At 52.0% G+C, this 12306-nt stretch overlaps 1 protein-coding gene across 2 annotated transcripts in view; it reads right to left on the reverse strand.

The window, feature by feature from the left end:
* Positions 1 to 402: 402 nt before the first annotated feature.
* KIRREL3 (kirre like nephrin family adhesion molecule 3) overlaps positions 403 to 12306 on the reverse strand; it is a 741361-nt gene continuing 729457 nt past the window's right edge. For both annotated transcript variants that reach the window (XM_032772016.2, XM_032772015.2), the window contains 2 exons: positions 3167 to 3253; positions 403 to 1786 (listed from right to left, as the gene is read on the reverse strand). In XM_032772016.2, coding sequence (XP_032627907.1) covers positions 1343 to 1786; positions 3167 to 3253 — 531 coding nt within the window. In that variant the 3' untranslated portion in view covers positions 403 to 1342. The remainder of the gene's footprint in view (positions 1787 to 3166; positions 3254 to 12306) is intronic.

Here is a 12306-nt window from a genome sequence, read left to right on the forward strand (position 1 = left end):
TATACACAAGCAGCGGTAAGAGATTGCTCTCTGTTGGCGTGCCCCCCTGCTTTGGGAGGGTCCTCTCTGACTGTCATACCCAACTCAGATAGAGAGAGTCCTCCACTGCGCTGTGTCCAACGACAGTTCATGGCTCACGGCAGAGTCCCCTGGCGCATGAGAACTGCTGTGGAGCAGCAGAACGGGCCCCCTTGCGCCGTGTCAGTCCCCAGACACGCTGTACTATGATGGACACTGAACACCAAATGAAATAAGAGAACCAGATTTAGCAGCGTCAGTGCGCCTACGTTACAGCGGCGCCTGTTATGTTTCCGTTGCGCTGTCTTAAATGAAGCCACGTCCTCTCGTGGTCAGCAAACACGGCTCAGAGTCACGGAGTCGCGTGCGGCGGTAGGAGTGCGGCGACGGGTCTGAGACGCAAACTCCCCGGAGCGTCGTCCTGTGGAAACGCAGCGGAAGCCGGAGGAAGATCTCTGAGCCGACTCCCTCGTCGGCTTCCCAGAGGGAAAGCAGCCCCCTTGGGAGGGTTTGCAGAGGAGAGGAAAGGCGAGGCGTTGGGGGGAAACCAACGGGCCGTAGCAGTGTGGTCCTGTCAGTGTGCGTGGGGAGGCCACCGTGCCGCTAGCCCCTGGGCCAGTGGGAAGCTGTCCCCGTGCCTGACCGACGGGGACAGTTCTTGTTAAGTGAAGTAAGTGCTGAAAGGCCGGAAGGCTCACGTGAGGAGGGGCCGTGGGCACAGGGTGGTTCTTGGCCCAAACAAAGCTCTAGAGGGGTGCACTGAGAGCCGCAGGGCTCCTGGCACTCCTCAGAGCACGCGGGGAAGGCGTCTCTCTCTCCGAAGGGGGGCACCGAGGAAAACACCCTGGAAGAGGCTTCCGGTTCCTGGGCGGGGACTGGGGGCGCTGGTGCCAAGGTCACGGCAAGGCGCGCCCCTTCCCCTCCCGACAGTGCCAGTCTCCAGGTCCAGCCTTCCTCGTGGTTTGTGCTTGAATCGGTTTGGTCTTGGCTGCTGTATAATCTCCCCGCCCCGCAATGGTCCCAGGTTACACATTGCCCCACGGGGCTAGGAAGGAGACTGCAAGTCTTCGGAGGTTGTGGTGGGGGGGTGGGAAGAGCTGCCCAAGACACTCCTTCCTCCCCCAGGCACCCCACAGGAGCCAGGGGGTGTCGTTCTACTGTGGACAAAAGCGCTTTGGAAAATAAACTCATGAGAACTAGAATAAAGCTTGGGCCAAGATCACTTCTGCAGCTCCCAGCTGCTGGGGGCTCCCCAGTATCCAAAGCCTCTGCCCCAGGCCATCTGTCCCCGCCCACCCCCCACTGCTGGCCACGTCCCGGCCGCTCACACGTGCGTCTGCATTCTCCTCTGCAGGGGCCGGCTGGGGTCTGAGTTCTGGGACGAGGACTGTGAGTGGTGGGAGGAGGAGGCCGAGGCCTTGCTGGCCTTGTCGAACTGGACGTAGCCATCCTGCTTGCCGCTGCTGCTGACGCTGCTGTCGCACTGCGTGTCGAGGAAGGAGCTGCTGTCGCTCATGGAGCCCCGCTGGAACTCCCGCTCGCACAGCTCGATGGAGCTGCTGCCCATGCCCAGCACGAAGCGCTGGCTGTAGTCGTAAAGGCGGTTCTGCCCGCTCAAGGTGGTGTAGATGTTGGTGAAGGACATGCCAGTGGGCACCCGCTGCTTGTTGGCGGGCCTCAGGTCCGGCTGGCAGCCCGAGAGGGAGATGGTGGGGGTGGAGTGGTGGTCCTTGAAGGTGTTCACGCTGTAATAGCCATTGGTGGGGTCCTGAGGGGAGAGACAAGTTACTGTGACGCAGCAGCCCTTCGGGGGTCTGTCAGCGACGCGTGTCAGGCCCGATACGTTCACTACACCTAACTCCTAAATATAAACCCACCGGGTGGCACGCGACGTAGCATAGGGAAACAAATAACTCACTGCTCATTAATATTCTTGCGTGCTGTATGGATACGCGCTAGAATTATGTTCTTAAAATGTGTTTGGCAAACAAGGAATAACCCAGTCTGTCCTAGACAAAGGAGTGGATATTTGCTTCTCTGACCAGGTTGGTTGTTGGGCAGGGATAGCAAAGGTATATTTACATAAAAGGTTAACAAAGCGACCAACCCAGCGAGTTGGGCAGATAGCCTCTTACCTATAAAGACAGGAGGTCTTCACCTCTAGTGATAAGCAACTGAATCGGCTGATTGCATGCAATATTACTGTGCCATACAAGTGTATTGAGTAAGGTCTTTTATGAAAACCTGTAACCCAACAGTGATTCAGATCACTGGCTCTCAACCTTTCCAGACTTCCGTACCCCTTTCAAGAGTTTGATTTGTCTTGCGTACCCCAAGTTTCACTTCACGGAGGGCAACAAAAATGGTTCGGGGGCTGGAGCACATGACTTCCGAGGAGAGGCTGAGGGAACTGGGATTGTTTAGTCTGCAGAAGAGCAGAATGGGCAGGATTCGATAGCTGCTTTCAACTACCTGAAAGGGGGTTCCAAAGATGATGGATCTAGACTGTTCTCAGTGGTAGCAGATGACAGAACGAGGAGTAATGGTCTCAAGTTGCAGTTTGGGAGGTTTAGGCTGGATATTAAGAAAACCCTTTCACTAAGAGGGTGGTGAAGCACTGGAACGGTTTACCTAGGGAGGTGGTGGAATCTTCTTCCTTAGAGGTTTTTCTGGCCCAGCTTGACAAAGCCCTGGCTGGGATGATTTAGTTGGGGATCGGTCCTGCTTTGAGCAGGGGGTTGGACTAGATGACCTCCTGAGGTCCCTTCCAACCCTGACATTCTTTGAACTACTGACGCTATTACACTTACCTATTATATCTCTTATTGCAGCTGCTCCCTGGGAGCCGGGCTCTGAAATGTAGCTTCTCGTGGCTGCTGCCTGAGGCCCAGTGGGCAGGGCTCTGGGTTAGCAGCCAGCAAACATCTGTTCTATTTCTGGCTGTGCCTGGGAGCTTGGAGAAGTCCCTGCCTGTTTCCCTTCTGTCTTGTCTGTTCACACTGTAAGCTCTTCAGGGCAGGGACCGCCTCTGCCTAGGTGTTTGTGCAGCACCCGGCACACCGGGGCCCTGATCTCAGTTGGCTACTGCAAGTCACATACGATACTAAGGGGTTTAGGTGCCTGAGGCTGGATCCAGGCCGCTGCTCACCTTCAGGTTCTGGAACTCCTTCTCCTCCTCCTTGAGAACCTCCAGCTGCTTGAGGACCGAATCCTGCTGGAACTCACCTCTGTCCATCTGCAAAACAAGACCAAGTCCCAGTGAGTTTGACGGTGGGGGTTCTGTGGATCTAGCCCTGTCAGTGGAGCACCCAGAGGGCTGAGTTACACCACACACTTTCCCTGCTCTCAGCAACCCGGTCCCTCGCCTGCAGGTGGAGTACTGTCACCTGCCCCCCAGGCTATTCCCCCTTTCACTCCCCCAGGATGTCCTTAATCATCCCACTTGAGGTTGGGAGCTTCTCCAAATGTCCACCAACCTCCTAGAGGAGGCAGCACTGGTTGCAAGAGAGAACCACGTACTCACCTCCAGAGCAGGAGCAGTGGCCACGGGGGCTGGCGGCCAGCCCCTGCTGCAGGAGCGGTAGCGGAGCCAGAGCCGTGGCCAGCAATCAGCCCCTGGCAGGGCTCCATCTGTTAGCCCCACCCCAGGTTACTTTTAGTAAAAGTGAAGGACAGGTCACTGTCTTCTCTGAATTTTTGTTTACTACCCACGACCTGTCCCTGAATTTTCCTAAAAATACCCGTGACAAAATCTTAACTTCACTCATGAGTCTTCACGACTCAGTCTAGACATTGCTCCAGGCACCGAGGAGTGAGGAATTCTCCTGACTTTGAACCTCGTTAATAACTGATGGTGGGGTAAGCAGCAGCTGCCTTTGGCACAGAGCCCAGCGGGGCTGACCTCAGGAAGAAAGAGAGATTTATTTATCTGAATGCACCGAGTTATCAGACAGCTGATAATTTCCCCCGGCGTTTCTGCGCTCTCGAGAAAGGCCACGGAGGAGGCCCTTAAATGGCACAGACAGGGCAGGAGATTTCTAACGGCCGGACACGGCTCCTCGCATATCTTAGCCCAAAACGATGACGGTCAGGGATCGCAGGCGGCCGGCTACGCTGCCCCAGGAAGACAGCCCCAAGACCGCGTGGTCTTTGGTTGAGTAGCGAAGGGGGGACCCTGCCCAGACCGATGGGCCTGGAATTTGATCTGATTCAACACAAATCTTTGTTAGCACAGAGTTTTTTCTCCTTTTAAAAGTGGCATATACAACCTGGCAGTCAAAAGAGATCCTACAATAACAAACCGCTGCGTGCAGCCCTGATGAAGGCCCAGAGAGGGGAACTGTCGTCACCCTGCAGATCAGTGGCTGAGCTGGGGACTCAAACCCATCTCCTCCGGGCAGGCCGTGCCGCTTCCCCCGAGTGACAGGGAAATGGCTTTTCCCACCCAGAGACTAAGGGTTAAACTAACGGCAGCGGTCTGTGCCTGGCTTTGCTTTTGCAAAGATTGGAACGCAATGTACCTCCTCGCTCATCTGAATTTGGCCGCCGACAGCGTTTCAAAATTCCAGGCCGGTTTTGGTTTTTTCTCAGTGCTGTAATTAACTCCAAAGCCTGTGATTTTTCTGACTCCGGCTCCTCTCGAAGGTTTGAATCCCAGAGGTTTTACCGATCCCGTCTTTGATAGCCTACATCTGACTTTCCAAAGTACCACAGAGGGAGGGAAGGTAGATGGGACAGATCATTATTATTCTTTTTTTAAACCTCTCCTCTGCTTGCTCCAAGATCTCCTCCTGACCTTCCCCATCCCCTCCCAAAACGGGCACCCCTTTCTGAGAGAGACGTGAGGAATCAGAGTCTCTTCTCACAGCCTTATTAGGTTTTCTTTGAAGAATGGCCGGGGCAAGGTACGCATTAATGAGAATACGGCTTTAATTACCCTTCCCTCAGAACGGCGGGTCTGAATAATTATCAGCCAATTTCTCGGCTCCCTTTTATCTTCCGAGATATCGATTTAGTCTCTACAGTCTTCACGTTTTCTCTTTGCTGCTGTAGCCCAGACCTTCTGGTGGAATTACTGCCACTCAGTGCCTAATCTAATCTCCATTCTAAATCGACACTAAAGTGCTGATTATTACCTGACTTCTCTGTGGTCTTTTTTCCCTGGTAAGTGGTAGTGGAAATTTACCCTACAGCACTTTCTGTTGATCTCTGAAAAGCCTTTGATATGGCCATGTAATGCAATAAATTAAGGTACCTGAGTTTTGCTGGAAAAAAGCCTGTAACCTCCATTGATTTACCAGGGTAAATACATGTGTCACAAAGCATTAAATTCAGGGCAGATAGAATACCAAAAGGAGGAGCGCTCGCTCTATTGGCCGCATGTCGGCTTTAGCGCCATCTTAAATTCTTACGTTACATTGAAGGGAGGCCGTTAGGACCCTTAGATTCCACATTCAGAGCATGTTTGTGTTACAGCTTTATAAACCTCCTCGAAACGTTTCATGTTTTCCTGCTACTTTGGAAAGTGCAGGGTTTATTTTTCTTTAATTTGTGGGGCTTAGCCATTCGCCTGCAGTGTTTGTTTGTAACCAAAGACTGCTAGTGCAGGAGTGACGTGGAAGTAAAACTGACCAGTCAAGCTACACCGGCCTAGCTGCAAAAAGCAAACAAACAGCATAGGCGGTGAACCGTAAACCAGATTTAAAAAAAACAACAAACTTTTCCACAATAAGGAGCCGAGGCACCATTAGTAACACACGTTTGGGGGTTCTTTTAAATAAAAAGCAGTAGTTCTCAGACTGGTTTCTGGACCGTTGCAATGGACTTTGTGTATGATTTTTACCCCGCAGGCATTGGGTAAGGGACCTTCTACTGCTACCAGTTATGGGAGAGTTTCTATAGTTCATGCGGTAGAGGAACAGAAGGACTGGTGAACTGCTCTTATGTGTGTGTATAAGCTGCAGTGTATTGACTCTTCACCCCCCATGGGGCTCTTTCATAGAATATCAGGGTTAGAAGGGAGGTCATCTAGTCCAACCTCCTGCTCAAAGCAGGACCAATCCCCAGACAGATTTTTGCCCCAGATCCCTAAATGGCCCCCTCAAGGATTGAACTCTCAACTCTGGGTTTAGCAGGTTAATGCTCAAACCACTGAGCTATCCCTCCAGCCCCGAGATAGATATTTAAATCTTGACCCTAGGCTGGATTTGAACTCGCAACCTAGGGTGACAGGATCTAGATCTGACTTACTCTTTCATTCTGAGACTCAGCGGCAGCGAGAAGAACGGGGGTGTCGTGTGATGATTTCTCCCCTGTGAAGTGGCTGGCAAAATGAACAGGCTGCAGATCTCCTTATATAGGAGAGCTGCCTCGAACAGAAGACCGGATGAGACCTCTGGGTCAATGAGTCCCAGCCCCCGGTATCACAGGCAGCCCGGTCATGGAATCCCGTTCAGATACTAATCAAACGCCCATCTTAAAACTAGTAGGGTGTTTGCCCCTCGCTGCCCCCATTGGGAGGCTGTTCTAGAACCACAGTCCTCTGATGGTTAGCGATCATCTAATTTCCAGCTTGCACTGGCGTTTGTGATGGTGTTAAGGTGCCATGCGGAATGTGGACTCCAGCATCTTGCCCGGTGGCTTTGAGGCAGCTGTGGACGGTGCTGGGGAGGAATTCATGCTGTCCCACTCAGCCTGGGCTGCAGGTGGCACAGGCGTCAGCACGGGGGACGGCGATGGGTACCGCATTGCCACGTGAGCACCTCCTGCTGGCGGATTGGAGAGGGAGTGCGGCCACTGGACATGGCTCTCTCGAGGCGTAGCACTGTTCTGAGCCAGCGAGGCGGCATCCCAGGGCTCCAAATGTAAAGAATACGGTCGGTTGGCCACAGAGCGATGCCGTGGTGGGAATTAGCATCATTTCCCCCAGATCCATAAGCACAGCCGGTTCTGCGCCAGGTGGAGACGGTGGACCGCAACGTGCGGCAGTCAGACTAGATGATCTCGATGGGCCCTTCTGGCCCGAATGTTTAGGAGACTCTTGGCTTCACTGGTGCGGCACCTGCTTACACCAAATGATGGTAAGACTTTGTCTTTCCCCGCTGCTTTCCATCTGACCCGCTTCTTCTCATGGATTCCCCTGTCCTTCCCTGGGGCTGGGTTGTGCTGTGCCACGGTGGGAGGGCGTGTGAGTTCCATTGACCTTCAGAGCTGTGCTGCATTGAGCCCTAATCCCTTGTCATCCATTGCCCCCCCCACCCCAGGGAGGGAGGGAAGTTTCTGTGTGTGCTGTTAGTTTTTGGTGGTTGTTCACTCTGGGGGCTCAGAGGGACCAGACGTGCAACCAGGTTTCTCTCCAATGTCTCCGGTACAGGCTCTTATAAGTTCAGAATAGTGAGTACTAGGTAGATAAGGTGAGTTAGGCTTATGTTTGTTTTCTTTATTTGCAAATGTGCATTTGGCTGGGAGGAGTTCAAATTTGTATTTTTGCTGAAAGGATTTTAATTTGGTACTTGTATACTTAGGCTGGGAGAGTATTCCCAATGTCTATAGCTGAAAGACTCTGTACATAATCCATTTTAAATTTACAAAGATAATTTTTAGTTTTTCTCTCTTTAATTAAAAGTTCTTCTTGTTTAAGAACCTGATTGTTTTTTTTTTTTATTCTGGTGTGAGACCCCAGAGGACGGGGTCTGGATTCACCAGGGAATTGGTGGGGAGAAGAAGGGGGAGAGAGAGGCTAATTTCGCTCTGTATCAGGATTACTTTCTCTCCGGGAAGAGTCTGGCAGGGAGGAAGGTGAATTGTCCTCTCTGTTTTGTGATTCAAGGAGTTTGAGTCACAGTGATCTTTCCAGGGGAAGCCTGGGAGAGGCAACGGTGGGGGAAAGGGTTTACTTTCCTTGTGTTAAGATCCAGAGGGTTTGGGTCTTGGGGTCCCCAGGCAAGGTTTGGGGGGACCAGAGCGTACCAGGCACTGGGATTCCTGGTTGGTGGCAGCGCTACAGGTTCTAAGCTGGTAATTAAGCGTAGAGGAATTCATGCTGGCACCCCATCTTTTGGACGCTAAGGTTCACAGTGGGGAATTATACCATGACAGAGATATACCTAACAGCAGCAAAGAGCACAACCGTCCAGCAGGGTGGAGCCTTGTTCATATGCTGAGCAATGTCTGACCGTACAGGAAGGATTTAGATACAGATTTATTACTTTTACTGAGGTAGCATCTCGGAGCTCCCATCACAGACTAGGACCCTGCCCCGAAGTCGTGCTTTACAAACACTGATTGGGTAAGCCATATCACCCTGGGAGGGAGTAGATGACTATTATCACCCGGGGGGTACACTGAGGCACAGAGGAGTTGAGTGACTTCCGAAAGTCACTCTGATTGCATGACAGGGTTGGGGGTACACACAGGTATCCTACTGACCAGTTCCCCCAACTTCCTTCTTAAGGAACGGTCCCCTTACTTCTTCTTCCAGGAGTCGATGCGGTCTTGGTTCCCAACAGTGAGACTTAGCCAGCTGATGAAATCCTCAAAGTCCAATTCTGTGCCACGTCCACTACGTTAATTACAAAGAGAGGCAGCTCTTCACTCCAGCGTGGTAATATTGTCTCTTATTAGCTGCTCCGACTTCCTAGCGCTGCTAGGGGGCGGCGCACCCCCATTAGCTGAGAGCCGCTTGGGGGTGGGTGCGTAGGAAACCGAGTGAGAGCCCCGTGACAGAGATGAGGGTTAGTGCCAGAAAGGAGCAGTTCATAAAGCAAATTCGCATCAGCTAATTTATAATTCCTCAATTAATTAAGCCAGTCATTAACGTGACCTTTATTAACGTTTACACTGTGACTCAGTTCAGTACAATCTCACTTCATCATTAGCAGTCGCTGGGCGGGGGGGGAATTCATTTGCTTTCCTTTCTCTCTCTTTCATCCGACAGTAAATATGTGGTTCAGCGATGATTCCTGACCGGGCCCTGCTGCAAACCGATGCCCTGCCCCTGCCCCGCACCAGAATCGCAGCCGGGCTAGCTCTGAACTGAGAAAACGAATGTTGTTGTGTGCTGATGAAAGGTGCTGAATTGCCAGCCCTGGAGTAAGGAGTCCCCCGTTTAGCCACCGAGCAAACCTGGGGTGGGCAGTGCTGGCCTGCCAACGCATGGGCCAAGGAGACAGAACTCAGGCTCCTAGATCCTTATCCCCTTCCTGGGCAGGGCTGCCATGAGTTGGGGGGGCTGCAGGAGGGAAGCTCGCCAGGCAACGCTTTGATGGCAGGAATCGATGACGCGCATCCCCCTCTTTTAACTGAACCGCTCCGATTTCTTTTCCGTCTGCTACAGCACAGACTGGAGGAGGACAGGTTGAGTGAGAGCTGCAGAGCCAGCGTGAACAGCACCCAGCCTGCTGCGTGCATATCAAACGCCATCCAGAGCGACGGTATATAAATAGCATGTTAATGAGGAGGCGCTTAGCTTAAACAGGTGGGTACATGTATCAGTACAGAGAGCGGGGCCAGAAGTTTATTTTATTCCTACGACTCACGGGAATTATTTGCGCGCACGTTGGGTGTGGGGCGAGGGGTGGCGAAGGGGAATGAGAGAGAGCGAGAGACGGTCTGAGCACAGGCTTGGGAGCCAGGAAGTCCTCAATTCCATTAACTATGGCACCGAGGACCGGCCGTTCAGGTTTGGGATTTACCGTCACTTCCTTGGTTTCCCTACCTATAAAATGTCGATCACATTGCTCACCTACCCACTTGGCCCAAAGATGCTGGAAACGTTAAGGCTTGTACAGCACTTGGAGGGAGCGCGGCGTAGCGCGGAGAGCACAGGACTGGCGACGCAGTTTAGCGTTCTCCGCCTGGCTCTGCCTCTGACTCCTGCAAGGCCCCAGGTGAGTCACGTGTCTTCCCTGTTTGCCTATCTGTCAGTGAGGGCTAATACTTCCTCTCCTGGGGGTGGGGTGGAGTGGTTAATGGACTGATATTTGGAGAGCCCCTGGGATCCTCAGATGAAAGGAGTTATCTGAGTGCAGAGCGGTACGTTAGTCTTACGAGGCTGGAAAGCGCTAGTTTGACTTACTGCGTCGTCAAGGGGAGACGAGACACGGGGCGAGGGACAGAAATAACTGCGTTAAGTGCCGGCAAAAACATCGACGTTCCCATTTATATTGAAGAAATGTCACGAAAAGCATAGAAAGGAATAAAGCTGGAGCTGGCCCACGGACAGAGGCTTTCCACCGGCGCATTAAGGCACCGACCTCATCTCTGGCACGAGTCCACCGAGTCTGATGGCGTTACCCCTCGGGGGCACTCGGGCAGACAAGTTTTGTGTTGAATGCCAGGCGTGTCAAAGGGAGAGGTGACCCAGGCGGTTCATCGTACGCATCCGTGAGCGGGTGGAACTCTGGCCTGGCTTACGCTCAGAGATAGCCCGGAGAGACATTTGGTAGGGATTGACAAGTGTGGATTTTAATTATTTGCTCAGCTCTTTTAGAGACCCCCACGGTCCTTTCATCGTGAAGAGATGGGAATCGAGCGTACCGGGTTCTGCGCCAATCATCCTGGACGGCGCAGGACGCGTTGGCATAGTAGGGGACGGGTCGTGAGCACGTCAATTCCTTGGGAATGATGGGAACCCCCAAGGCTGCTCTATCTTACGCTGGGGTTGAGAACGGTATAGATCAGGCCACAGAATTGGGGAGCCAGAACCGGTTCTCTGACGGCCCTCTGATCCCCTGCACCAAGCAGATGTCATTTCAGGGCAGAATCTGGGCCAGAATATTACGGTGCCTCACACTGCCTCTCTTTCTGCATTGGGAGACGCTAGCCAGGCCAGCGCCCGTGCTATAGTATCGAGGACTGAAGCTTTTGTCACGCACAGCTAGTTGGAAGCAGATACGGAATAAAGCAGATAATACTCAGTCCTGCCTTGAGTGCGGGAGACTGGACTAAGAAGACCTCTCGAGGTCCCTTCCAATCCTATACTTCTACGATACTCACCCCCAAGCGTAGGGCGGGGGTCGGGGTGATAGGGAAAACAAACCCCCTCCCCTAGTTTAATAGCCTTGCCTAAATAAGCTTAGCAATAGTTTTATAGTCTCACATATAACGGCCTTAGGCTTCTGCTAAACAATACTTGTAGGAGTTAAGACTCTAATTGTTCAAAGGACAAAGAAACAGGGTATGCAACACTGACAAACGAGGAACTGGAAAAGAGACAATGAGTCCCTTAGAAACCTGTTTTGCTATAGATAAATATAATAGTTTTGACTTGCGTACGATGCATAAGGTAGATCCCAAGGAGGGGTCACAAGGTAACCAGCTCAACACTGCCCTACCATATGATACCTGATAATGGCTTGTATGGAATTCCCCTTTAGCTTAAGTAAGTATTATAACAAAGGCTTTGTCGGCCTTATGCTAACTTGCCTTAATAACGTGTTTGTCTGCACAGAGTTAAACGCTTGCTTATCGGCACAAAATTAAACTCGTCTGTCAGCACAAAAGCCATCTGGCCGGCACCGGGAAAACCGGACTCCAGAAAGAGGATCCCAGGGGGCCATGCAAAGCTTACTCAAAGTAACCACAAGTAGAGGTAACAGAACAGTCAGGGCCACATGATGGCCAAAGGACACCAGCAAGGAAATATAAAAGTCAGTTGCTTGCAAAATTGCAATATTTATGCCATATAAGGAAAATATCAATTGTGTTTTGCAGCGTAAGCTATATGATAATCCAAATAAGGTTGTGTTAACGTGTAAGCGAGATATGATAATTTGCGGTTTTAAGCTTGATCAGCTCTGGTAAAATCTGTAAGGGCAGAGCAGCTTACCCCTTGCTAGGGGACATGCTGGCTCTCCCGGTATGCATACCTGAATTACCTGTAAATCAATAAAGGCGCCTCAGGTTGTCTGATCAAATCGTTAAGGTGGCGGTCTTTTCCCCGACAATTTGGTGCGTTGGCCAGGAATCCACAAGGAGGCTTTCCCGGATCGGAGGACCGCGGACGACCTTTCCCCAACCCCGGGCCCACCTAAGAGGTAAGAGACCTTTTGAAATCTCTATTGGGGTTTGGCGGAGGACCAGTCCGTAGGCTCCGGTTTGGGGTAAGTCACAAGCTGGATTTGAACTTTTAGCCATCAGGCAGGCCCGACGCCCTTCTCCTGTAAGACAGAAAGGAACTTGTCTGGAATAGCAGTCCGGACCTGGTGTCTAAGAGTTAAGTTTTATTTTAGAGTAGAGCCAAAGCAAAACCCCGGGGGAACGAGACAGCCGGCATCCCACGGACAGCGC

Source organism: Chelonoidis abingdonii, chromosome 18 (assembly GCF_003597395.2).
Source record: "Chelonoidis abingdonii isolate Lonesome George chromosome 18, CheloAbing_2.0, whole genome shotgun sequence".
Classification (NCBI taxonomy): domain Eukaryota; kingdom Metazoa; phylum Chordata; order Testudines; family Testudinidae; genus Chelonoidis; species Chelonoidis abingdonii.